Source organism: Asterias amurensis, chromosome 1 (genome assembly GCF_032118995.1).
Source record: "Asterias amurensis chromosome 1, ASM3211899v1".
Taxonomy (NCBI): domain Eukaryota; kingdom Metazoa; phylum Echinodermata; class Asteroidea; order Forcipulatida; family Asteriidae; genus Asterias; species Asterias amurensis.
The window spans coordinates 33657714-33685702 of NC_092648.1; the positions used below are offsets into that span (position 1 = coordinate 33657714).

Below are 27989 nucleotides of genomic sequence, written 5' to 3' on the forward strand. Positions count from 1 at the left end.
TACTGATTACGAATTTAGTTTTATTTAAAAAAAATCCATGAAATATTTCCCTCTGAAATGAAGTTGAAGGGTATTCCAGAGAACTGTATCGGAAATCCTATTAGGCGCAACAGCTGATTTTGGTTGCCACAACCAAAATAAGGGCAATCTTTTGGCACGCTGAAATTGAAAACTGTGCATGTTTTTTCACTATTATATTATTTTTTGGACTCATACAACATTCACAGGTTTGTTATTTCATGTAATGGTGGACACACCAAACATGAACACTGTCAGTGACTTTCAGCTATATCATTATCAATCCTGTCCAATAATAGAACATAGGCCCCCTACGTGTAAAAACTGAATAAAAAGGTGGATAAACTATTTAAAAAAAAGGTCTGGATATTGGAGAGCAAAAGGTGCCAGCAAGGCTGGGCTTCATAATTGCTCAATGAGTGTTCTCACACGTTTCTCACACAATTATTTTTGTTTTCTACATCGGTAAGCAGTTTGCGCTATAATTTTTAATGAGCTATTAAATTTGTATTAATTAATAAATAACCTCAGTATGTGAATGAATAAAGGCAGACCACCTGTTTAGTGGTGAGACTGTTCATCAGACAATATACATTAATTATTATTTAGATAGTTTGCTTTTTGCCGGTGAAAAACAACGAAATAAAAATAAAGTGCTCCAGCTCATTTAGGTGACTAAAAAATGTGATATTTGAAGTCTTAAGTGTGAAATGAGTACATCAGGCAAACATTAATTTTGCACGTTTGAAATGTGAAATAAACCGATAGCATGGCTAGTTCAAATGCAAAATGAATTCATTATAACAGTTTTCTTTAAAATTATACAAACAACCGTAGCTGGGCCTACGTTGATTGGCACTTAATTATTGGGGCCTATGACTGGCGTACAAAATCAGATTTCTTTTTACAATTTTTTGCAAGAAGATCTCACATAATTCGGTATCATGCTGATTGATAATCGGTTATTAGACTAGAGTGTGTGTGTGGGGGGGGGTATATTCACTGGGGCTTTTAATTCCTTTAAACAGGGGAAACAGACTTGACGCTAAATAACAATTAGGCTTACGAGGTGCTATCTTGTGACTGCTAATCTTTGAAATGTCGATCAGCTCATCAGCCTATCACTGCCACACAATGCCTCGTAACTTGGAAATGTTCAACAATGCATCTTCAATTTGGACGTGTTTCGATCGGTTTTGCATGAATGCATTGGGAAGTTTTAAACTGAATAATAAAACCAGGAGACACCCCCCCCCCCCCCCCGAACGGATGATAACATGAGTTGGACCATCCTACCTCCATGGTTGGACACTGGTTGGACCATTTTAGCAGTTACGTCATGTTGCCAACAATTAGAAGATAGGCCCCATGACTGCGTTACCTATAGCCTATGTACATTACTCGACAGTGCGCATTTTACGAAATCTATATAAATTCACTACATGCAACAAGTTCACTCGCTCTAAATACCCTACTAAATCCAACATGATCCCTATGCTTTAAAAAAAAAATGTTGAAGCTGAAAACATAGGCACATAACAATGCGGAAGTACATGGTTTCAAATCGTTACAGTCCGCGTGCCCAGTGTTTTCTAAAGCAACACTGGCATTTTATAAGGTTTCCTTTTGGCTGACCAAAAAGCTCTCTGCATATAATAGCAGACCTACACCCGAACGTTCCCAACAACAATGTTAGTTACACCGAACAACAAGGCATGGAGTACGACCGAAATCACCTTATGGTAACTATGACCAGGTATACGGTATGGATGAATACATGCTTTCACAGCGTACAAACTCATAAAAGGCATAGCATTTCCCTCTAAAGTAAACGACTCCATTAGTTTGAACTGGGGGACCGTATCAACAATTGCATTTTTAAAACATCCGCAGTTTTTTTGAAACATGGTTTACCAAAATAAGCCTTATTATAAGCAATGTGGTGTCACAGGGGGGGGGGGGGCTTTAACCATTCATCTTCAAACCATACATCTGGTTTGCTGTAAGCGACTGAGTTTAACAAGACTCGGTTTTGTGGGCTTTAAACAGTTTCAGCGACAAACTAGCATGCCATACTATTTGCATACTGCTAGTTCACATGTTGATCTGCACCTCGCAGTGTCAACATTCAACGACCATTTTCTGTTTCGCACTGGGCCTTATACGGAAACTTTTGCAATAACTGGTGTTATCACCAAAGCTGATGGGGAAAGATAACAATTCGCACTTTGACTCATTAGTCCTAGTTTTTATATCGCAACACATTATCTTTTCTAAACGCTGAAGTACACAGCGGAGTTAATCACCACTTGTTGATAAGTGGTTTTTATTCTGTTGGGTTTCTGATGATTAATTTTAATCTTTTATTAAAGCCATAGTTATTTCACTGGAATTTTGTAATACATATTGTAGCATGGAATCTGTGTTGTATGGGCTTATTATAGACACTGCCCAGTTATAGCTTTACTTTAATGCATTCCCTTTAATGGAACCCAATATTGTACCCAATGTTTATGCACGACAAAACTCTAGTGTCAACTTTACGTCATTGTCTGGCCACAGTGTGGAGGAAAAAGTATTTAGAGCGACAAAAAATACACCAGTGCCCCAGGATAGTTTTACTTTAATGCTTTCCCAATGCCAATATGTTATGCACGATAAGTCATGGTCTGGCCTCAGTGGAGAAAAAGTATTTGGAGCAAAAAAAAACCCCACCAATGCACAACAATGTACGTCTACCCTTATAATCCATGACCAATTGACTGCTTGACTATAGTATGGACGCAAACTATCGATTTCAAATCGATTTTCGTCTATTGTATTCCACGAATCGAATTCCGTTGAGGAAGCAGGAATATGAAGACGGAATTACACAATAGTTTAAATTTTAAAGGGCGGTATAGATTATAATCACCAACAAGCTACTATATACCCGCCTCGTGTAACAAATAAAGCACATACAAATAAATTGAAAAGACACACAGTATATCATTTCTCAAATATTTTGCGCATTTTTAATTTAACATTAATATCTCATATTCAACACAATATGCTTTAAACACACAGATACATACATTACAATACAAACCAACGACTGAATTTCATTTTAACAGTCGAAAAAATCCATCCTCTGCGCATGAGCAAATATTGCCCATGCGCAAAAATGTGGGGAATATTCAAAGATTTATAAAGCTAAAATTTGCGTTAAGAACTTCTGAAAAAGGCTGACTATCTTAAAAATATCAACTACTCGTAGTCTTAAGAAACTATGTTGCACTGGATAAAACAGTTTTTCTGTTCAATGTTTTTTTAATTAGCAGGCACTTCGGATCCTGTAGTTGTTTTTTTGCAATAAAACCTTTTTAAATACAGAGATAAAGCCACGTCAGAAAAAAGTGTGTCAAGATAAAGGCAACATTGGGCTTTTCAAATTCAAACTCTAAAAAAGGCACTTTTTGTGTTATTTATTAGCCGAGACACACTTCAAAAAATATCGACATGAAAAACTGTCAACTTAAAAATTCGTCTTAAATAATTTATAACTAAGTACAATAATAACATTAACACGTTATTGCAAGGCCCTCGCCAAGCGGCAGTGTATTATAGGAATAATGTAAGTCATATTTGCATAGCTTGGTGTTTTGTCTTTTCTTAAAATCAAAGTTAAATACAACAACACGATAAAATCGGAATGGAAGTTTATAAGAGCAATCGTGGTTGGTTCGGGTTTTTTTAATAGAGAGAACTGTAAAACTGACAAATGGAATGTTTCGCTTTGGAAGCACTGAACACAAAACTGAAACGTGTTTGCTTAAACATTGTGTATTAAAATCTCAACATATATCAACAGAAACAAAACTTCTGGCACCATCTTAATGAATGCAATGCAAATCTTTCAAATTTCTTGGTTTAAAATTTCGACGGAAGACCCGTTTGTTTTTCTTGGGATTTGTTTAATTTCGTCCTTATATAGTTCCACATAATATTGCAACTCAAGTCTTATCGTTTCATCACCAGTGGAAAGAAATCAGAAAGAAATTAACACGTGGGGACCATTATAAGAATTACGTGTGAAAAGTTCGTAAAGGGTTGGTAGAATTTACCTATGTCAAATAAATTAACTTGTCAAACTAAATTTCATCAAAACATAATGCAATTCTTTTTTAAATTACTCTGGCTACAAGGTTGTTTAAGTTATAAATTGTTAATAATTTTAGTACAATCACAAGCTGAAACCTTTGCGTCGATGATATATACCGTCATGTTGCACGAGTTGCATTAACCCTATAATGGCACAATTTGTTTTTACAATTGTAAAAGTTGTTTTTCTTTCTTTTCTCTTTATGCACAAAGTGGGTATGAATAAGGTTTGCATTACAGTTAAATGTTCAACGAAAGTGTGTTTTAGAAATCTACCAGAGAGTGAAATATTTACAAAAACTGATTCATTCTCTCAGATAGAGTTCCCAGACACATGATCAATCACATTTATGTAAAAAGCTTTCGAGTTAAAAAAAAAGTAATTAACAAAGTTAAAATATGTAACCTTGTGGTAATATAAACCGCGGAATGGTTTTTTTCATACACATCTCACGTATCCAAAAAGACAATCCGGAAAAAAAGAAAAATTCAAATCTCTTTCGACAGAATAAAAACCCAAAGTTAAGATTTCTATTCTGAAATCTTCGGGAAACAATAAAAAGGTAAAAAATACTGAACGCGACTTGAGTACTCATCTAACGGCGTCAAAGACAACAACATTTGAGAACAGTTTATATAATTTAAAACACAAGCGTCACATCACAATAATAATAATATATAATATTATATCTAATCATCGTAAAACCTGATAAATATGGGCATTATAAATTCACCAAATGCATATAATAATGTTTTCAAATAAATAAGAAGGATAACTTAAATACTAAGAAAGGGGTGCACTTAAGCAGGTTTAAAACTTACTGCGAACATTACTATGCTCGGCATTGAATAGTACAAATTTCGACAATACAAAGAAATAACAATTAAATAATCTAGTAAGAGAAAAATGATAAATGACTTGCATGGTCCGTTTAATAATAAAAGGCTAAGTCTGTTTAAGTGCAGAAACAAATTAAATAGGAACAACCCACAAAAGGGCTTGTTTTTTCATAAATAGTATAACTCCTGGAGCATGGATAATATCAACAAATGTTATGTTAATTCAGATAACAATTTCAAATATTTTAATAATAAAATACAATCAAATTATTTTATACAAATCCTTAATGATTACAATGGAATCAGGACCATACAAAAAACGGGAAGACATCTCAACTCATGTCGTCAGGAATAAGAAGTGAGCTGTTATTGGCATCCATTTTTTTAATCAAGGTGGATATCCTTGCAAGCTTGTTTAGAATCTTTCTTCGTGGGACATCCCGCGGAAGATGGGAAGACGGCCGAGCCGTAAGTTTGCCGAGGGACTTGAGCTGGGGTTGGTGATTGGGATGTTGGATTGAGGGGTAGGGGAAGCCGGTCCCATGGAATCGACGGAGGACTCTGGGTCTGAGAGAGAGTCTGGGGGAGATGGGGGGCGGAAAGTGTTCCGTGAATAGTCATTAAGATTGTTGGATTCGGGGAAGAAAACGCTACTGTCCTGACGGCTCACGGAGGGTGGGGGGAAACTGGGTAGTGATTGCTGCTCGATTTCCGGGCTCAGCTGCTGAAGGGGATTAAAGGGGGACATCGGGCCGGGCCCGAATGGGCTGTTGACACCGCTGATGGTGGGTGACATGATCGGCGACATCATATTGGGAAGCTCGGGTTGTTCTTGATGGTTTCTCTGTCCATGGGTGAAGTTGAAAACGCTCTGCATCATGCTGACACTCAGGGGCATGTTGATGTGTTGGGCCATGTCGTCGCCGTACATGGAAGGTGGAGGTGTCATCGATGTTGGACTGTCGCTTGATGGTGGAGTCAAGTCGCCACCGCATGTCGAGCCCACTGGAGCACTTGGGAAGTGCAATAGCTTGGGCCTCTCAACATGGTGGTGGTCTCCGTTACGTTCGCGGGCTAGTTTGGCCTGCTCGGCTGCTGCGAAAGCAACCCCGAGCTTACGCTCTTCTGGGTTGTGAATAAAATGACAGCGTGGTCCGTACGGGCAGAATCCGACTGTGTGGAATGTGCGACAGAGCTCTGATTTGTATTTAGGGTGACGTGAGAGATTTCTTAGTTCGTGCATTCCGTGGGCGAATTGACACTTGTCTCCATACTTACACGTGCCGTTCTCCTCGAATGGGCGACAAAGTTCTGTTTTATAGCGACTTGTTTGGGTCCGCTGGTTACGGTCGCTCTCGCTCATGGCGCGGTCCCGTAGTTTCCCCACATCGTTGACGTTAACATTGGTGTTTGGTGTATTCACGATGTTTCCGTTGGTGATGTTTGCCGAACTTGTGGAATGCCTCCGAAGAACCCCATTGATTGGGGTTCCTACTGCTCTGCTTTCAAGTTTTAGATGCCTTTGCGTTGTTGGAGGTGGGTTCTGCAACTGTGGGAGAAAAGAAGAAACACTCTTGAGTACACACACACAAAATATACAAGACTTCAGTCCCTCAAGATACAGCAGAAATTATACACAAAATCAAATTGGATTGCGTGTATTTAAACCTGCAATGCACTTCATCTGTTGATCGCATTGGCCCACATACCGATACATCCACAGCAACAGGTTGTAGAATTCCTATACCCGGCTACACACATGGCATAGCGCGTGGAATTTAATGAACGAACCCAAGCAAGTTTTAAACGTAGACATTTAGACAATCTTACCTTGTAGTTATTGTAGAGAGCATCACTAACTTCATAGAATGCCGATACCAGGGCTGTCGACATGTTGTCACGCATCCTAAGTCAGAGTACGATGATGTTCCTTTTCTCGACTCGTCGTGTCGGAAAATGTGATCAAATTTGCCTTGCCTGCCTGGCTGTACCGCGCTAAAAAGCAATGTTTGCTGAAGGTCTGTTGAATGGCAAGCAATGGGAGGAGTGGCTTTTAAATGTCAATCAAGCAGATCTGCAGAACACACTGAATTTAGGCAATGCAGGAACTCAACAATCCTGGACAGCAGTTACGATATTTAAGTAGTTAGTTACTAGATAGTCTAGTGGTTTGTGTACTGTGTATGTAGCACACCATGAGTGTGTAGATAGTTTGGTTATGATTGCACGCTAGACAAGCGTATTTCCGACTCACAGTCACATGTACCTCTGGCCCACAAGTTCGCGCGAAAAAGTATTACTATGTAGCTTTTATAACCCACATGAGTCCGGGTCCGTGGTGTATGGTGGGAAACAGACCAATCAGCGATCGTAGTCCCACTTATGCTATGACATACGTCATCGACAACAATAAACGTCCCTCAAAGTTAGTGTGTGTGTGGTGGCATGGTGTGTGTGTACAAACCATACACACTCGGTTTTTGTATGGGGGGAGCCTCTCCACTATTTTTCACTGGTCCTTAAAAATAGCATTTTTCCAGAGGGGGGTTGTGTGGTGGCATGTTGATAACAAAATGTATGAAATACGACCTGCGGGTCCACGACCTTCGTAACCCGGGGCGCCCCCTGGGATCGGAACACGGCAGTACCCAAGCTTTCTAACCACATAAGCCCAGGGTCCAGCAACTGTTGCATCAATTCCATGTGTTTTTTTTTTCTCTCAATCAGTCGCAATTGAGTCGATTTTGTTGGTGGTAGTAAAATGCTTGAATTCTATTATCGGGTTTTTAAAACTTTAAAAAGATGACATAGTGTGAAGTTGCGCAGAAAGACATGACATGTTGTTTGAGCGTATTCTTTGCCTATGGTTAGGGGTTGATCATTACGAATCGCTGATATTGGCATTTAAACGAACCCACCAACTCGTCCTCTGAGAATTTGCCTGTATAAAATATCACCCAACAGTGCTTGTGAATCCAATCTTATTGTTCTTGGAGAAATTTACTTACCGGAAACATACACAACTATTGATTCCTCACCATGCAATGCCTCAAATCCTATATTCCTATATTATAAACTATAATCTCCGGAAACAAAACTTAGCAGCCACTACGCTGTTTTCAAAATGGTGTTAGGGCATAGAGCATCTAGTAATTAAATTATCTCTGGTGTGATAGATACGTTCTTTGGAAACTAGAAGTTTGGTCTAAAAAATAAAAGATACTGCTTCATTTTATAAGAACAACGATATTAATTATTTGTTAATTGGTTGGAGTAAAACTTTAAAATTACTTATGCGGGCCCAAGCAGTGTAATATTCCGGACTTTCCTAGTTATAAATTCCTGTATAAATTCATTGTACTAGCAAAAGCGTTCACCGTGTCCTGGTTGACAACGAGCAGCATAAACACATTTTTTTTTACCGTAATGCTTTTTTCACTGAAGACTTATTGAAGAAGCCCAAATATTATAAGAATATATATCCAAATGTATAGGATGACAAGAACTATTCATTTTGAAATGCTTTTATTAAGACCCATAATACATTATTTAACCGTGTATGGGCCCCATCAAACAGTTTGTTCATGCCGCAAACACCTTATAAGAGGGCGCACTTGTGATTTAACATTACTGTTTGCGCTTCGTACCCGGATTATTCACCACAGCATGTTGCAAGGCACAACAACACTACAACACGTTTGACGAAGGTTGGCAGGGTTGACGAGTAGCCTACGCATGAGGGCGCTATCAAACATTAATAATGACACTAGTAGCTAGTAGCTAGAACGATACAAAACATCATCAATCTAGAAGAAATCCTGAATGTGAGAGTAGGGGCCTGTGTCAAAGTAAATGAAAACAGGGTGGAGAGTGATGACCCGTTTAAATGGTTTATACATGGGATTTCCACGCTCGGTGTGGTGCTAAAACTCTGAAAATCTCGTTGTTCTATTTCTAATGGCCATTGCATATCACACGAAGCAATTTAAAGGCAACCAGTTCCAGGCAATCTCCACGAAGAAAAGGCAGTCTCATTTTTACGAATGTTCCCATAATATCGTTTTGGGGGTCGTGCGTAACACATTGTTTGAGAATTACCCGTGTGCTACATGGCCAAAGTGATGGAAGAAAATCGTCAGGAGCTACAACCTGTTTAAGGTATTATTTGCGAAGTAGATGTGATTGCCAGGAAAGAATTTGTCCGTTTATTCTTATCCTTAACAAAAAAAAACACAGGTAGGCCTACTTGGTCTGAAATTGTCCTACCTATAAACAGTTAATTGTGTAGCTCTAAAAGAAAACAAACTCAAAACAGCCGCGTAGTCTAAATCGCACTTATCAGGGGCATCGATTCACTCAAAATCAGCAGACAGACAAGCAGTAGTAGTTGCCGCGCTCCTCCTAGCAGCCTTTTTTTTTTATCAGACCTAGAAATTAAATTGTATAATTTTAATTCCTGGAATGTAGAGCGCTCGACCCGCATCACACACTAGCACCACCACCAAAACGTGTGTGTAGAGGATACGCCGCGTGGTGGTTCCCTGTTGGCACCGCGCCAAATCCCAGCACTATCTCGTGTTGACGTGTGTGACACGCGACATGTGGTGTCGTGTGTGTTGCTTGGTGTAGCTCTATGGCGGGAAACGACCTACATGATGGCAAGTTCTCTTAACCTGGTTAAACATTAGAAAAAGATTGTATAACATTTCACCGGATATTAATAAAACTATTATTAATTTAATAACTGAATCTAAACAAACGCGTGGCGCTCTGACCTCGCGTGCAGGATATAATGAATAAATACTACGCTGTATACGACGAGTCGCATGTCCGTCGGTGTGTTTACATTTTTTGTTAGGAAACATTCATATTTATCCGTGTCTATTATTTCTAACTTATTGGCTTAGCAGGATATATATAACCATGCCTTGCTCTATGGTATAACAATGATACAAATAGTGTCGTATACACATGTACATACGGTAAATTCAACGAGAAGGAAAATAATACATTCGTTAGTAGTCATTATATTGGATGTTCGCAGTAGTGGGTTTTTAAAACAAAAGTATTTGTATACGTGATTAGGTAAAGCCATTTGACATGACGTGTGTTAATTGCTTTAGGAGTCATTTATGTATTATGATAATATTATAAGCTAAAATGTTTGATAATAATTAAACACTTTATTTTTGTTCTCCAATTGGGTCATTGCGGAGCTCAAGTTAGAGGATCAAATCATGGCTCATTTGACATAGACGTCGGGAGAAATAAATAATATTGTTTTTTCCATGCGATCAAAATAGTCAACACCAGCAAAATGTAACTACTGGCATATTGCAGTCAATCATGGAAGCCCGTTCCTAATGCCAGTGTTAACATTTTATTTTAAATAACTAAACCATCATACCATAAGCCTAGGCCAACAACCCAACTGTAACCTTTTAAAAAAGGTCGAGAAGTCGCCAAAGGGACGCTTTCAGATTTGGGGCAAAATCCGAATTGAGCGCTTCTCTAAAATGACAGAAAGAACTCTAAGTTGTTGTCATTCTTCATGAAACGGAGGGGTGTTCCTTGGCGCTGTGGTGTGGTGTGGTGTGGTGTCACTTGGTCGGTAGGGAGGGGGTCTATACATGTGTCAGTATAGCATACTGGCCTCACTCTGTGAACCCCCCCCCCCCCCCCCCAAAAAAAAAAAAAAGCAAAAAAAAAAAAAAAAAAATCATTAAGTTAAAGTTCTCCACACATTCCTCGAAAGCAATTTGCTATAGAACAAAGTAGCAATCTCCCCTGCACCATTTGGATTTGTTTATTTACTTATTGTCCCTCTTGGTAATGTGCAGGGACGAAGATGAAACAAAGGAATTGACGACGATGGTGTAGGCCAAAGGCTAGCTCAACATCCCTTTGAGATTTCACAGTTAACGGCAGTGGACACTATTGGTAATTACTCACAATAATTATTAGCATAAAACCTTTATTGGTGACGAGTAATGGGGAGAGGTTGATGGTATAAAACATTGTGAGAAACGGCTCCCTCTGAAGTGCCATAGTTTTCGAGAAAGAAGTAATTTTCCACGAATCTGATTTCGAGACCTCAAATTTAGAACTTGAGGTCTCGAAATCAACCATCTAAACGCACACAACTTCGTGTGACAAGGGTGTTTTTTCTTCAGTATTATCTCGCAACTTCGACGATCGATTGAGATAAAATTTTCACAGGTTTGTTATTTTATGCATATGTTGAGATACACCAACTGTGAAGGCTAGTCTTTGACAATTACCAATAGTGTCCACTGCATTTAAAGGCAGTGGGCACTATTGGTAATTACTCAAAAATAATTATTAGCATAAAACCTTACATGGTAACAAGTAATGGGAAGAGGTTGATGGTATAAAACATTGTGAGAAACGGCTCCCTCTGAAGTGCCATAGTTTTCGAGAAAGAAGTAATTTTCCACGAATTTGATTTCGAGACCTCCCGTTTAGAATTTGAGGTCTCGAAATCAAGCATCTGAAAGCACACAACTTCGTGTAACCAGGGTGTTTTTTTTCTTTCATTATTATCTCGCAACTTCGATGACCGATTGAGCAAAAATTTTCACAGGTTTATTATTTATGCATATTTTGAGATACAGTGAGAAAATGGTCTTTGACAATTACCAATAGTGTCCAGTGTCTTTAAAGGAAGACGGACAACCCCTGTTATGGGGCTCTGTGTTCTCCCAGTCGCCAAGGTGTTGATGGCGATTTACAAGAAGCACGTATTGTCAAAAGCCTGCTTTTAATCCTTATAAAGTCCTAATCTTTACTGAACTCATTTGGAAGCAGATTGAGTAACATTACAACACAGTTGCGGCAGCTGTCAAGATAGATTACTTGCTCTCTGCACCCGACCCGTATTAACAGAAATGGCGCGAAAATTACAGACCTACAGCTAGCCTAATCACCGCGATTCGTGTGTTTCCTAAGTATACGGCACCATTGTATACTGCTCCTCCAGTGTAGGATTATTTACTTTCTGAGTACAATGCTATTTTTCCCGCCGTTTTGCTATGATAAGGAGAACAACGGGTATTTAGAAACGCAGACTTTTGGTTTAATCTGACTATAATTAGGGCTACACCCGCACGGGCGACAGAGCAGAAGGCAGGGTGCGATAGCGCGGTGCTTGCACGTGGCGGGCTCCGGGCGCTGCACATGCCATCACTCCTTCACAATAGCACAGTCCGAGAAGTGTACTCGACGGGACTTTACATTCATCTCGAAAACCTGCCGGCATAAATCAGGCACTATTGTTGCCCGTCAACGGAGTGCATGCATCAATACGGGTTTAGTTGTGGGGAAAACAAGAGAGCTCTTAATTCATTGACTGCTTTTGGAAGCGGTAGTTTCATCAGCCAATCTCTCTCATTCCCGCTCTTTTTCTTCCGCCTCTTTGTTCTTCACGCGTAATTTCACCCGAAGAAAGGTTGCATAATTACTAAAGCGCCAAATGTTAATGAGTCACCATTCGATGTTAATGAGATTTCGATATTGAATACAAAAATTGATCTTCAAATCCGGCTGGTGCTAGAGTAAAATGCCCATTGGCTTTTTGGTTATTTTTCAGAATACGTATAATCCATGCAACGAGTATTTTTAACTTTGTGGTGGAATATTAATTTCAATTTAAATAGTTCATATTTTCTTCATAATAGTCTGAAGTATTGGCATTGTAGTAGATATATAGATATATAGTTTCAGTTTCTGTCTCACTGAAGAAGAAACCACAACAAGAAATATAATGTGTTTTGTAAATCTAAAAAAGTTTTTTAGGAAGGCTAATGAACTTGAGTTTATGCCAGTTTAGGCATAATTCAAATTATACAGCCTGTGCATGCAGCACTACAATGCCAATACTTCAGACTATTATGAAGAAAATAAAAACTATTTAAATTGAAATTAATATTCCACCACAAAGTTAATTTTCAAAGACCAGCCTTCTCACTTGGTGTATCTCAACATATGCATACAAGAACAAACCTGTGAAAATTTGAACTCATCAGTTGGTCGTCGAAGTTTTGAGATAATTTAAACATGGAGAAGAAAATAAAATTGTCTCACGAAGTTGTGTGCTTTTAGATGCTTGATTCCCCGTCAAAATCTAATGTTGAGGCCTCGAAATCAAATTCGTGGGAAATTACTTCTTTCTCGAAAACTACGTTACGTCAGAGGGAGCCTTTTGTCACAATGTATTAAACTATCAACCTAGCTTTTATGCTAATAATTATTTTGAGTAATTACTAATAGTGTCCACTGCCTTTAACACTTTGTTTTAGAGCTATTTAGAGTGTATTGTTCCTCCGTGAGAGTTCATATTAGATATATAGTTTCAGTTTCTATCTCACTGAAGAAGAAACCACAACAAGAAATATAAAATTACCAAAAGTGTCCAGTGTCTTTTTCAGTTTATGTTGGAAGGTTTTCCGGCCATTAGATGTATCGTCAGCATTCGGGGTTCTCTACCTATGGTCAAAAGGAGTTGTCAATTCCAACAGTCTCGTAGATTGCACATGGTGACAGCAACAGGCTATTAATTATAAACCTTTCATTGTTAGAGAAGTGGTATTGGAAAACATATGCAGGCCTTGCTAAAAAAAAAAAAAAAAAAAAAAATCATGTGAGCACAACATCATTTTTGTTGCAAATCATTTTGCTTATTCCGTGTAATTGTCAATTAATTGGACCCGTTCATAGATGCCTGCATTATGCATGGATGGTTGAGGGCGCTCTTCTTGTTCAGTGGACAAGTTCTGAAATCCAACTGTTTTAGCAGTGTGGGCGTGGTAATGGTAAGGAGGTAGATCCACAACTATACCTACAACACGAGCCTGTTTCTGGGACCTCACTGGGGTAATACGCCATTGGTGGTCTGTACTTATTGATGAAGAATGAAGAAGAAGAAGAAGAAGAAGAAGAAGAAGAAGAAGACGACAACAAGTGATATCCCTAATTATCTTCCTTCTATCGTTGAACCAATCAGAAGGGGTCTTTTATAATGACGTAGTTTGGCGTCCATATTGAATTTTTGTTGTGTTTACATTTTGTGAGACATCAGACATGAACGAAGCTAGATAGAAGAAGTAAACCACGGGCAGATTTCAGTTAGGGAGCCCCTCCTTCCATTGGTTTCGATCTGAAGAAGTAAAGTAGGAAGGGCTCAGAAAGATGTACACATTTGGTGTGAGAGATACAGAAAGCAGCGTATACGCTGCTGTTGCCGAAGTGTTGCGCACCAAGCGGCACTGGAGGGAACGTACCGCCGTGAGAACAGGCCGATGCACGGCCGGCAATAACGGTGACGACCTCGCCTATCTCGGAGCTGAAACATTGCGTGTAAACCTCGTCTTAGGGGAGCGTAACAAACTGCCATTTGGAAAGCTTGGTGTGTATTCACGAGGAATAAATCATGTGTGATGTTTAAGTAAGAGGCTAACCAAAGTTTATTATGACAAAAACACAATAATAATGGTTTCTTGGAAATTAAATGGGAAAACTTTCCGTATGGCGCTACCAGTTTTTCATTCGATATGAAATAATGTAGTATCTAATTTACCTCAATGAAATATCCCTTTTTAGAAAAATGAGTGAAAAAGTGGTGGCGCCATACGGAAAGTTATCCATTGAAGGTGCCCTTTTTGCTGGCGTTTGGCCTCCAGTCATGCCAGTCCATGTTCATTTATTAATATTACTAGTTTTACTAGAACTTTTCTATGTATGTTTGTTTAGCTATTGTCTGCATGAACAGCGATAATGGAACAAACCCCAGCCATAGACATAATTAGTAGTTCTAACTTCTAGATGTGGCTAAGCCTTTATGTGGCATGATAAAGTAGGCCATTGTCGTTCATAAATGCACTTAACATTATATAGCTGCGATAATGTAACCCTCCTCCCGGCGGCGCAGCCAAGGAGGGTTACGTTATCGCAACTACTTAACATAATGTTGTTATGCTTATCGGGGATGTGTACTTCTTCCTTTTTTAGTGCAGCCTTCATAATTGAAGAAAATTGCACTGCCAGACACACGGGGGCGAACCCCTTCTCTAAGTTGCAATAAGTGTGTAGGCCCTACTGGGGTCTTTTACCTGCATTGATAGTTGTTATAACAACACACGGGACCTACAGCTTAACGTCCCATCCAAAGGATGAAGCAGTGGTTAAGTGTCTTGCTTAAGGACACAAGTGTCACAACTACTCCCTTGAAGAGGTCAGAGCTTGAGTTTGGTGGCGGTGCTCTTAACCACTCAGCCACGACACCTCCACAACTTATAACTTTACTAGTTGTGATACAGTACCCCCCTTCCGAGGGCTTGCCGGAGCATTACAGTTAATAGTTTCTAGCGGATAGGGTGCATTTTGTTGGCTGTTTTGAATTTTGAAAATCTGCTTTATATCATAAATTGCGAGAAGCATTTGTTAGTAGTTAAATGTAATTTAAATGTATTAACTGGGTGGGGCGCTGTACTGTTGTGATATAAGAAACAGATTTGTACATTAATCATACCCATCAACACTTGAGATAACTCTTTTCCTCTGACTCTTCTCTTTAATCAGGTCATGAGCCAGGTCTGAAACAGTTGGTGAATTACTACAGAGGATCTCAGAAGATCTGCCGGAAAACTCATCTTGTTACAGCCCTTAAGACGTCATCAGCAATCAATTATGATTCCATTGACTGGCTGCCGGTCTCTTTTGTGATTCTTCCACGTTCGAGTAATGGAGATGGTGATGAGGCTAAGACATCTCGTGATTGGCTTCAGAAACTACGACAGACCAAGCAACGCACTGATGATAGGGATGAGTACCTTAAGGTATGGGGTAGGATGAAAGCATCGGGAGAAGGAAGTGTCTGGATTGCAAAGTCATCAGCAGGAGCTAAAGGTAGTTTTTTTTTCAACTTTTTCTTCTGCTTCTTTTCTAGTGCAGGCTTCATAATTGAAGATAGTCGCACTGCAGAAACACCAGGCGAACACAGGACCTATAGCTTTACGTCCCATCCGAAGGACGAAGCAGTGGTTAAAGACAATGGACACTATTGGTAAATGTCAAAGACCTGTCTTCTCACTTGGTGTATCTCAACATATGCATAAAACAACAAACCTGTGAAAATTTGAGCTCAATTGGTCGTCGAAGTTGCGAGATAATAATGAAAGAAAAAATCACCCTTGTCACACAAAATTGTGCTCTTTCGGATGCTTGACTTTGAGACCTCAAATTCTAGATCTGAGGTCTCGAAATCAAATTCGTGGAAAATTACTCCTTTCTCAAAAACTACATTACTTCAGAGGGAGCCGTTTCTCACAATGTTTTATACAATCAACCTCTCCCCATTACTCGTAGTCAAGAAAGGTTTGATGATGATAATTATTTTGAGTAATTACCATTGCCTTTAAGTGTCTTGCTGAAGGACACAAGTGTCACGACTGGGACTTAAATACATACACTGCTGAACAGATACAGCAGAGCTTGAGTTCCGTGCTCTTAACCGCTCGGCCACGACACTTCCACTTTATTGCATCCTCCACATATCTTTGAATTAATTCTGACAGGTAATGCTGTTACAAAATATACAAAAACTTATTCAAAAACTCATGACAGCAGAACAGATAAATCTGATTTTTTTTAAAATGATTTTGTGACTTGATTTGTTTAAAAAATAACTGGAGTTGGAGTCTCAGACTGTCAGACATTACTGGTTTTTTTTTTTGTTCAAAATGATAATTAAAGTAAATTGTTTGATGAAGCGCATTGATATCTGATTTGACAGGAGAGGGGATTTTGATAGCATCAAGTCCAGAGGAACTGATTGAGTTTGTTGACAACCAGAGGCAGTCCCACGTTATACAGAAATACATTGAGGATCCATTACTGCTTACAGATAGTAGGAAGTTTGATATAAGGTGAGTGTACACCAAGTCTACATTATATTCAATTCATCATTTGGTTTTTACCCTAACACCGATTTTTATTTAAAGCCATTGGACACTTTCGGTACAGAAAAAAAAAAAAATGTTCACAGATTTACAAATAATTTACAGGGTTTACAGAAGGTAATGGTGAAATATTATCCCATGAAACGCTTTACTTTTTGAGAAAACATTAAAACAAGCAGTCTCGTTTGTATTGTCCCGTTTGTAGTCTAGTTATGTCTGTATGTAAATGTTATTCACTTTTAGGTGTTGGGTGTTATTGGATCATGAGTACAACATTTTCTTGATGAAAGAGGGTGTTCTAAGGACATCGTCAGAGCCGTATGCTGCCGATGATCTCACAAACACCACTAGTCATCTGACCAACCATTGCATTCAGGTAAAAGTAAAGCCGTATCTAAATCAAGCGACTGCAGCTACAGCTATTATTGACTAGAATAGCGCCCTCTAGTGACCATGTTTGGTTTACATACTTTAACTCCGAGTTCTCTAGTCAATGGTACAGAGACAGATCTTCACTCTCTCACATAAAAGATTACTGCTTGTCTCAGTGTCAAACTTACTAAAGTGCCTAACTGCTCGTCTACACAACAGCTGTGGCTGTTGGCTTCAGTGACAATGTTGGAGGATAGGACTCTTCAGCAATCCGGTCGCAGCCAGAGCCAAAGCCTTATTGTGGTCGTACGCACAGAAGTCAAAGTGCGAATGACTCTAGTCATGTCATGTCAGCGTGACCGGTGGCTCATGTACGTTATCATTTCCTGATAACTGGTCCACTCTCTGCACTGTGCTGTGAAAACGGCTGTTGGTAACCAGTGATGCAACCATGCCCTGTAGTCTGGTTCCAAATAGTCAACTTGCATAATCTAACTGTCGTTGACTAGAGAGAGTTCGCGTTAACAAAACCAAACTATAGTCAACGATAGTTCTTGCGCGAACTTGGCCTATATTGAACTTTGTTTAAAGATTAGTAGACCGACTTTGTACATTCCAAGAACTTTCTGGCAGGCAAGATACTACAATGGGCTCGATTTCACAAAGCAATAAAATCCACCGTAAGACAAATTATCAGTATCACCATAGTGTTAGTGATTTGTATTGTGACATCACACTTTACTAAGCAACTACGGTTGATTTGCAATTAAGATCAATCTTAGCTCATTTTAATATTGGCCCCAGGTCATATAGGAACGTTTACATTTTGTATCATTATTTCCACATCAATTCATAAAATAACAGCTGAACCAGATGTTATGACCCCTTTCTTCAAATCAAAAGTTGCTAAAAATCAAACAGAGCAATCTCAATGATATTTCAATTAAGAGTCTTCTTTTATTGAGCTGTGTACAAATCAGGCCTGTGGGAAGTTCAGTCTTTGGGTACATGATCAATATAAGACCTAATACACCTTATTTGCATATTGATCGCATACATTGATACATTTTTTTTTATCTCCTCTTCAGGAAGCTCAGTCTCAGAATTATGGCAAATATGAGGAAGGAAATGAAATGTTTTTCGCTGAGTTCAACAGGTAAGAGCCAAACTTAAAGTTGTTTGAATGTTCACTATTTTACTTTGTTTGCTAGAGTATCTTTTTTTCCTTCGAGCATGAGGCTGTGAAGATCTTTTCTCTACTTGATTGATCTTATATGGCATGTTCTGCATTCACCCATCAGCCAATACTGTTCTTCAATAGGGTCACATTTCATAGAGCAGAAAAACGGTTTCTACAATTTGGTGTGTAAAGCACCGTATACTCAGTACTTTTCTGAGTCTGGTGAAAAAAACCCACAGGGATATATTACTCAGGTGGGATTTGAACCCACAACCTTATGCTTTTTTTAGAGCATATATCTTATCAACCAGACCACTGAATTTGCCCAGTAGCTAGAGGCAATAGACCGATCCATTAAGCTTCGCCCCATTGCGTATTGACCAATCACAACGCAACGAAGGTCCGATAAATAAGGTCCGACATGCGTGCACGTATGCTTGGCGCCCGTGGCAGAGTTGTGCAGAAAGGCATTGGAGAGCCCCACGTGTTCTTGCTCACACGTGCGTCGTGGGCGGAGCCTACTGGATCGGTCTATTTGAATCCTAAATTTGTTTTGTAGTATTCAAGCTGCCTTTTGTATCCAGGCATGGTGGTCTAGTTGGTAAGACATCTGCTCTAGGATGGCAAAGGTCACGAGTTCGAATCCCATACAAGTAATACGCCTGTGGATTTATTTCACACACCGTTGTAAGTACCCAAATAGTATTTATTTTTTTCCAATGCAAATTACATCTAGTAACTTTTGCACTGCAAACTTTTGTAGGAAACCAGTCACAGATGTTCTTCTCTTTTATTAAAGGCAGTGGACACTATTGGTAATTACTCAAATTAATTATTAGCATAAAACCTTACTTGGTAACGAGTAATGGGGAGAGGTTGATAGTGTAAAATATTGTGAGAAACGGCCCCCTCTGAAGTAATGTAGTTTTCGAGAAAGAAGTAATTTTCCTCGAACTTGATTTCGAGACCTCAGATTTAGAATTTGAGGTCTCGAAATCAAGCATCAGAAAGCACACAACTTCGTGTGACAAGGGTGTTTTTTCTTTCATTATTATCTTGCAACTTCGATGACCGATTTAGCTCAAATTTTCACAGGTTTGTTATTTGATGTATATTTTGAGATACACCAAGTGAGAAAATGGTCTTTGACAATTACCAATAGTGTCCAGTGTCTTTAATAAACATCTGTAACATAGCTGCCAACTCTCCTACTAACTGATTCTCCAGAGTTCCCTAAAAGTAAACCAATCTTCTCATGATCTGATAAAAAAAATTTGATAATCTCCCTTATTAAGGAAACTTTTCCCCATCTATTATTATATTGGATGTAATTCTAAATATCTCCCTGATAGTTTTGAAAAGAAATTCCCTGATTGCAAGATGCAAATGTTTGCAGCTCTTCGTCACTGTGCTATCGGTTAAATTTATTTCTGGATTTAATTTTTTTGCAGATTTTTGCAAGAAACACATGACATCTGTATGGAGGAGTCCATACTGCCACAGATCCATAGAATAATCCGGGAATGTTTAACAGCTATTAAAGAGGTAAGAGGACAATAAACCCTTTGCATTATGGTGTCACATCCCCCAAATAGCGCCCTCACTGTAGTCAGTGCAGACCTACCATTGGCAGCAAGCTGTGCAGAGCAAGCTGTGTTTCCATTGTTTGACCTCTGTGATGGTAGCAAATGCAAGGTTAAAAAAAAAAAAAAAAAAATGCAAGTTCCCCCAAAGCAAGGCTAAAAGCCACTCAAGGTAAAGGGCTACAAGGCAGAAAACATAGAAATGCAGAAACTCAGTGGAGCTGAAGGTAGAAATTGATATTCCTGTGAAAAGATGGCAGATCATAGGATGAAGGGAAACATGCACCGGTCAAGGAGTTCCAAAGAGATGCAGTACGATGGAAAAGGCTACTTGAGTAGCTCTTTGTTCTACATCTCGGCACTGCCACAGTATAAGGATGAGAACAAGCAGAAAGCCTGGTCTCGCGCTCAAACACCCTGACAGGAGGAACAAGGTTGGATAGACTGGTGTAACATTTACCATAGAAATATCTGTAAAACAGAGAGAGGCTGGCTACAGACCTTCGGTGAGAAAGGGGTTGTAGCGTAGATCCTAGCTCTTCTCCAACCAGGTTAACAATGCGCTTCTGCACCCGATCTAGTAAGGATAAAGCAACTAACCCAATAATTCAAGGCACTCGAGCAAATTGACCCCTTGCACAGATGTCACATGTGGCACCTTTTTAAACGCTGCGTCGGCTAAAATTTGCACTTCACTGAATAACGCACAGTGACGTTGACCACCAAAATGGCGCATCCAAGATTATTCTGAGGATGGGGTTAGGTGAATTGGGTCAATTGGGGTATGTTCAGAAAGCGTACTAAGTTAGACCCGAACCGGTTTAACTTTTACTCTAACATCCTGTTTATTGGCCTATTCAATGGTCACCGTGTGTTTACATAATGATTACGGAGGTCAATGGGTCGCCTGTTGTGAGTTAAACCGGATTTGGTCTTTTTTATTCTGTCCACACACAGTGTTAAAAGATAAACTCGAAGCGGTCTAAAGATAAACCCCCTCCCTGGACGGTTTATCTTTTGTGGGTTGAACTCAATTCGGACTAACTTTAGATCCGTTCAGACACACTGAGTTGAACCCGATCGAGTTGAACCATGAGTTAAACCAACTTTAGAACCGTGTCTGAACGCACCCTAGGAGTCAAAAGAAGACTGAGCAAGTATTGCGCATATTTTAAATTTTCAGGACCAAGATGGTCCCAACCTTATTGAGTTTGATACATCACATATGTGTGCAATTCCGTTTCTTCAAGTTTTTTTTGTTGAACAGAGTTTTTGGTTATAAAAATTGTACGTTATTGTTGGAAAGTTAATATTCATCAATGAAACACATGAAAGTAAAATAACTTTAACAACTCAAAGAAAACCGGAGAATAAGACTTGACCTTTAAAACAATTAAGTTTCAGGTTCAGGTTCAGGTTAATTTCCATACCAATTGTACATGTGCATGTACAAACAATGCAAGGAAAAAATTAATTATAGAACTTAATATAAGTGAGTATAACTTAACTTAAGTTTGCTCAACTGACGGCTGTGTTGTCATTAAATTTATGTAATGGTACCACGAAAGTTTGGCTCGTTGGGGAATGGGAGTTTTAGTTTTGTTTCAATGTTAATTCTAGAAAATTGTATAGAAATTAAAATTGTACTTATAATAGTTGCTCAGGTTATTTTGATATTATCAGATTTATAAAGAAATTGTCCCATTGTCAATTACAACTTTTTGAGTAGTCAGTCTTCAACATGCTGGTGCGGTTCTTCTGTGTACTTGCCTGGTTCATGAGTCCCGCACCTGACATCGGATTCTTTGTACTATTTATTTTACAGGAGATTATCACAGATGGACTTGAGTATGATAGTTTCCAGTTGTTTGGTTTTGACTTCATGCTTAGCAGAGATTTCAAAGTTTGGCTGCTGGAGGTGAACAGAGCACCGGCCTGTGCATCGTAAGTATAGGACTTGAAATTAACACTCGCTACACTGTACAGTGTTCAAAGCTTAGTGGAAAATTCAAATTTCTAAATATTTGACCAGAATTTGTTTTACAAGATCGTATTCAAAATGAGAAAAAAAACTTGCCGACAAAGTAATCAGTGTGCAATCAACTGTTTTCATATGAAAAAAATACTAAGAAATTTAAGAGAAGATTGATCTTGTCTGTCTTTTATATTATTTAAAGGCAGTGGACACTATTGGTAATTACTCAAAATAATTATTAGCATAAAACCTTAATAGCTACAGGTTGATGGTAAAAAACATTGTAGAAACGGCTCCCTCTGAATACTTGAGAAAAGTACCTTTCCACAAACTTAATTTTGAGACCTCAGAATTAGAACTTGACGTCTCGAAATCAAGCATCTGAAAGCATACAACCTAGTGTGACAAGGGCGTTTTTTCTTTCATTTTTATCTCGCAACTTCAACGACCAATTGAGCTCAATTGTTCACAGGTTTGTTATTTAATGCATATGTTGAGATACATGTACACCAACTGAGAAAACTGGTCTATGACAATTACCAATAGTTTCTAGTGTCTTTAAGTATACTTCGTTTCTCAATAGAATTAAAAGGTACTCATCAGACCCACCCAAAGCCAGACTTTGTTTCTATTGGGTTTACTATGCTAATATCACTTAACCTGGGCCTGTGGTTCTCTGGCAGTGTGTAATTTGAGCCCTGCAACAGGCCCAGGGCCAGTGATGTTAGCCTCGGGCCAGTAAACTCTGGTTGTCCTGCGGTTTTCAACGAACTTAAATTACGTCACTGAAGTACAGTAAAATATATTTCAACAATGAGGTATTATAGTTTGTGTGATAAGCACTCAGCTTAATAGAATCCACATGCACACTTCTTGTGTGGGATTTAAACCCACGACTCCCACGTTCTCTAGCAGATCTCTTAATCATTAGACCACTGAGTTGAATCCTGTAATTAGCAGTTGGTTCTTTATTCAGCAGATGCAAGCTAATTACATCTTAAAGTATTTTTTAGCCTTCGAGAAAGACTCTGCTTGGGTCGAAACGTCAGGCCATTTACTATTTTTTGCTTTTGTACTATTTTGGTTGTTGATAAGCAGTTTGCAACAGCTATTTCTATTTTCTCCTCAAGAAACCCAAATATTTGCCCACGACTCGATCGTGAAAATAAATACTGTTGTTGAATTCCATTTTTCCAGGCGTTTATTGTCACAGCTTGTGGATGGTATCCTCACTCTTGCTATAGACCCAGTGTTTCCACCACCTGGTGATTCATCTCAAGATTGCTCAAGACCGAGGGAGATTCCTACATTTGAGAGACTTTGATGTTTGTAGTAACAGTGTCATGAGGTGGTAAATTGGACTGTTAGAGGTGAGCTGAAGAGAGCAATGATCAAGGGTCCTCCTTACAGGTCTGTAAGATGTTTCCATACTTACAGGCAGAAGCCTCTTTTCCATTGTCTGGCAATTCATCTCAAGATTGTTCAAAACTGTGGGAGACTTCTACACTTGAAAGACTTTGATGTCAGTAACATAACAGCGTCTCGCAGTGATAGATTGGACTGTTACAGGTGAGCTGGGCACATCAATGATCAGAGGTCCTTCTTGTGTAGGAAGGTACACTGTAGAGCTTGGAGGATGTTTTCATGCTTGCAGGAACACGAAATAGACGAGCATGGATCCGGAAGCCTCCTTTCCTTGGCCTTGATGTGATGATGGTCAATTTAAGGTGTCTTTCTTACAGCAAGGAAAACAGAGAGCAAATTCCTCCAAGCGTTGGAAGGCTTGGGTCAGTTTTGTTGTGAGTTTTACCAACATTTTTGTGTAAAGGTACAATGTGCAATATAGGCTTTTGGGGCATCGTATGAATCAAAAGCGTTGAAGGTTATATTTTATTGAAAAGGTGATTGTTCACTAAAGGCCAAGATGCTTCCAGTCACTTAGGTAGGTGGGGGGGGGGCTGGGCACATGGTGCCCCCTATCCCATTTATATCAGTGCCCTAGCCCAAAATTTAAAATTTAAACCGTCTTACATACAAATGTGTTAAATTTTAGTTTTTGTGTGGTAACTTTGATGTTTAACAAAAATTCTCTTTTCACACAAACAATGTATGTTTTTACTTTCACGTCAGATTTTCTTACAAAAGATAATAAATGGCACAACAAGATTGCTAAAAAGGGCCATCTATAAAACAAATTAAATTGGCCAGGAGTGCCCCCCTAGAAAAAAATGGTGCACCCCTTGTGCCTTAACCCTAGTTCTGCCTTTGGATGCTGAGCTTAAGTGTAATTAGAAAAATTCTGAAGTATTTAAACGCAATTTACCAAAGATGTGCACCTTGACTCAACAGTTTTGATTGGAATGCCTTCTTTACCTTGACTGTTCAAGGTGAACGGAACAATTCATTTTCGTGTAGAACTATTTTTATTCAAATGGATACTAACTATTCAGGAATGATTTCTGGATATATGAAAGGTTTATATTTTTACATATTGTTAATAATGATATGATCTTAGGCGCGTCATGGCTGAGTGGGTCTAGTTCATTGGACCCAAGCTGTGGTGTTGTCAGCAGCAGAGTGTAGGTTCAAATCCAAGCCATGACACTAGTGCCCTAATATGTAAAACCATCAATAGTCAAACTGAACTGCATTTCACTCAATTCATTATGATTTGTCAGGTTGTTTTTTTGTGTGTTTTGTGACATAAATAAACTTTGCTGAACAGATGGTACATGTTTGAAATGTGTTTATTTTATATTTTCCTGATTTTCCGTTAACTACCCCTGGTGATTTTGATGCAAACTTGTGATGTTGTTGCATACTGCAAGGCATAACTCTTGTCATTTTGATAAACACTACAACGCCTTGTGATTTTGATACAAACTGCAAGGCTTACCCCTTGTGTTTTTAATGAAAACTGCAAGGCTTACCCCTTGTGATTTTGATGCAAACTGCAAGGTTTACCCCTTGTGATTTTAATGAAAACTGCAAGTCTTACCCCGTGTGATTTTGATACAAACTGCAAGTCTTACCTCTTGTGATTTTCATTAAAACTGCAAGGCTTACCCCTTGTGATTTTGATGAAAACTGCAAGGCTTACCCCTTGTGTTTTTAATGAAAATTGCAAGGCTTACCCCTTGTGATTTTGATGAAAACTGCAAGGTTTACCCCTTGTGATTTTAATGAAAACTGCAAGTCTTACCCCTTGTGATTTTGATACAAACTGCAAGTCTTACCTCTTGTGATTTTAATGAAAACTGCAAGGCTTACCCCTTGTGTTTTTAATGAAAATTGCCAGGCTTACCCCTTGTGATTTTGATAAAAACTGCAAGGTTTACCCCTTGTGATTTTAATGAAAACTGCAAGGCTTACCCCTTGTGATATTGATGAAAACTGCAAGGTTTACCCCTTGTGATTTTGATACAAACTGCAAGGCTTACCCCTTGTGATTTTCATGAAAACTGCAAGGCTTACCCCTTGTGATTTTGATGAAAACTGCAAGGTTTACCCCTTGTGATTTTGATGAAAACTACAAGTCTTACCCCTTGTGATTTTGATACAAACTGCAAAGCTTACCCCTTGTGATTTTAATGAAAACTGCAAGGCTTACCCCTTGTGATTTTGATGAAAACTGCAAGTCTTACCCCTTGTGATTTTGATACAAACTGCAATGTTTACCCCTTGTGATTTTAATGAAAACTGCAAGGCTTACCCCTTGTGATATTGATGAAAACTGCAAGTCTTAACCCTTGTGATTTTGATGAAAATTGCCAGGTTTACCCCTTGTGATTTTAATGAAAACTACAAGTCTTACCCCTTGTGATTTTGATACAAACTGCATTGCTTAACTCTTGTAAATAACACATAAAGAAATAATTGAAATTCACAAAACATTACAAACTTTGAATAACTAAAATCAATGTGACATTTAATGCACATAAATTTACACAGTTTTTATGTCAGTGTCGTGCAAATATTTTGTAACTTTGTACTTTTTCATGGTCACACTTGTACATAAATTTGTTGCTTCATGTTTGCTTCAAGTTTGCCCAGTAAAACCAACCTCTCATCCATGTGCTTCTAGTTTGTAGTCTAGCATTGCATTTGGGTTTACAGTGTGAAAGGTCATGGGTTCAATTCCCACCTAAGGCACCTGTGGAGCACACACACATGTCACACTAGTTCATTAACTTAAAGAATGTTTAGTTTTACAAAATGTTAGAACAACAGACTGAATCTACGGCATTAACATCACAAGCAGAAACAACTCATGATATAATAAAAGACTAATTACAATCAACTGGTGCCTAAAGGGAAGGTACACGTTTGGTAATTACTCAAAACAATTATTAACTTAAAAACTGACTTGGTAAACGAGCATTAGAGAGCTGTTGATAGTATAAAACATTGTGGGAAACGACTACCTCTGGAGTATTGAAGTTTTTGAGAAAGAGGTAATTTCTCACCCAAATAATAAAAGACTTCTTGTTAGAAGTCTTATTCCTATCTGAAAGCACACAAATTCGTCCAACAAGGGTGTTTTATCTTTCATCATTTTCTAGTAATTTCGATGAGCAATTGCGCCCAAATTTTCACAGGCTTTCGATGGGATACACCAAGTGAGAATACTGGTCTTTGACAATTACCAAACCTGTACAGTGCCTTCAAGTATTAAGCACATGTTGAACATACTTCAAACCATTCCTAGTCTGTGATACGAGCCTTATAATAGCTTTATTTCACATCACCTTTTAAAGACGACCAAGTACTGCCCAATCTACTGTCAAGTAGGACTTAGTCACACTTGCAGATAGGGTGAGGGGTTGGTTGCAACATGTGCAAGGGTAGAATTGGTTGCAAGGCTGGTTCTTGGGGAGGTAGTGCTTTTGGATCTACCAGCCAGGCTTCCGATGGATGATACCCAAGCCTACATCTGTATGGACTGTAAAGGGGGTAACCCTGTTTCAGCCCCAGGAGTAGGTGCAACGGCCCCCTAGAAAAATAGTTGATTGTAGACCACACCTTGACGTGGCCTTCGGGCCTTGTGTGTCTGGCGAATTGCATACAAAAAAAAGGTTAGTGTTTGGTAAGGTTAGAAAGTGCAGCTGTGGTGTCAGGAGTTGGATGTGTGGGTAGGGAGTTGGAGTCCAAGTTTGGAACGAGTGTTATGAAGAGCGACTGCAAAAAGACCATCAGACTCTGCACATACACACTTAAAGACACTGGACATTATTGGTAATTGTCAAAGACCAGTCTTCTTACTTGGTGTATCACAACATTATGCATAGAATAACAAACCTGTGAAAATTTGAGCTGGATTGGTCGTCGTAGTTGCGAGATAACTATGAAAGAAGAAAAAAAAAACTTGTCACGCGAAGTTGTGTGCTTTCAGATGCTTGATTTCGAGACCTCAAATTCTAAATCTGAGGTCTCGAAATCAAGTTCGTGGAAAATTACTTCTTTCGTGGAAACTACGTCACTTCAGAGGGAGCCGTTTCTCACAATGTTTTATACTACCAACCTCTCCCGATTACTCGTTACCAAGTGAGGTTTCATGCTGATATTTATTTTGAGTACCTACCAATAGTGTCCACTGCCTTTAAATCACAACCCAGGTGCTTTAGCTTAATACCTCAAGGTGCATTTATGACTCATATTAGATTAAAAATGTTAAAGTAATCTAGCTTGGTTGTATCCCCAACACATTGACATCTGTTAGTGTCGTAGCCACAGAGTGGAGAGTGTATGCCACTACTGACATGTGTTTACGGACTGCCTCCCACTGGGCCTCGGGATCTGCAGAATTCTCAATGTCAAACATCAGATCCATGATCCCTGGGAAAGCATCGCCATAGTAACTGTTTTTGCTGCTTGGTGCAAACGCAATGTGCCTGTACGGAGAGAAA

General features: G+C 38.9%; 3 protein-coding genes across 4 annotated transcripts in view; 1 reads left to right on the forward strand and 2 right to left on the reverse strand.

The window, feature by feature from the left end:
* Nucleotides 1–3006: 3006 nt before the first annotated feature.
* On the reverse strand, nt 3007–7274 carry LOC139937580 (mRNA decay activator protein ZFP36L1-like). The gene is made up of 2 exons (XM_071932792.1): nt 6829–7274; nt 3007–6547 (listed from the first exon to the last, which is right to left on the reverse strand). The coding sequence occupies exons 1-2, from the start codon at nt 6901–6903 to the stop codon at nt 5414–5416; spliced, it is 1209 nt and encodes a 402-aa protein (XP_071788893.1). The 5' UTR covers nt 6904–7274; the 3' UTR covers nt 3007–5413.
* A 6593-nt stretch (nt 7275–13867) lies between these two features.
* LOC139937603 (tubulin--tyrosine ligase-like) lies at nt 13868–25854 on the forward strand. Its single transcript, XM_071932824.1, has 8 exons — nt 13868–14422; nt 15595–15921; nt 16808–16940; nt 17217–17349; nt 18434–18501; nt 19977–20070; nt 21934–22052; nt 23281–25854. The coding sequence occupies exons 1-8, from the start codon at nt 14206–14208 to the stop codon at nt 23405–23407; spliced, it is 1218 nt and encodes a 405-aa protein (XP_071788925.1). The 5' UTR covers nt 13868–14205; the 3' UTR covers nt 23408–25854.
* Nucleotides 25855–25981: 127 nt separating this feature from the next.
* The window catches only part of LOC139937591 (N-acetylated-alpha-linked acidic dipeptidase 2-like), a 32336-nt gene continuing 30328 nt past the window's right edge, over nt 25982–27989 (reverse strand). For both annotated transcript variants that reach the window (XM_071932812.1, XM_071932803.1), the window contains exon 17: nt 25982–27974. In XM_071932812.1, coding sequence (XP_071788913.1) covers nt 27764–27974 — 211 coding nt within the window. In that variant the 3' untranslated portion in view covers nt 25982–27763. The remainder of the gene's footprint in view (nt 27975–27989) is intronic.

Bases quoted from the DNA above. Each gene is read 5' to 3' on its own strand.
- LOC139937580 (XM_071932792.1), bottom strand. From the start codon at position 6,903: ATGCGTGACAACATGTCGACAGCCCTGGTATCGGCATTCTATGAAGTT. The intron at 6,548-6,828 runs GTAAGATTGTCT...TTTCTCCCACAG, and splicing joins CTCTCTACAATAACTACAAG to TTGCAGAACCCACCTCCAAC.
- LOC139937603 (XM_071932824.1), top strand. From the start codon at position 14,206: ATGTACACATTTGGTGTGAGAGATACAGAAAGCAGCGTATACGCTGCT. The intron at 17,350-18,433 runs GTAAAAGTAAAG...TCTCCTCTTCAG, and splicing joins TGACCAACCATTGCATTCAG to GAAGCTCAGTCTCAGAATTA. The intron at 18,502-19,976 runs GTAAGAGCCAAA...ATTTTTTTGCAG, and splicing joins TTTTTCGCTGAGTTCAACAG to ATTTTTGCAAGAAACACATG.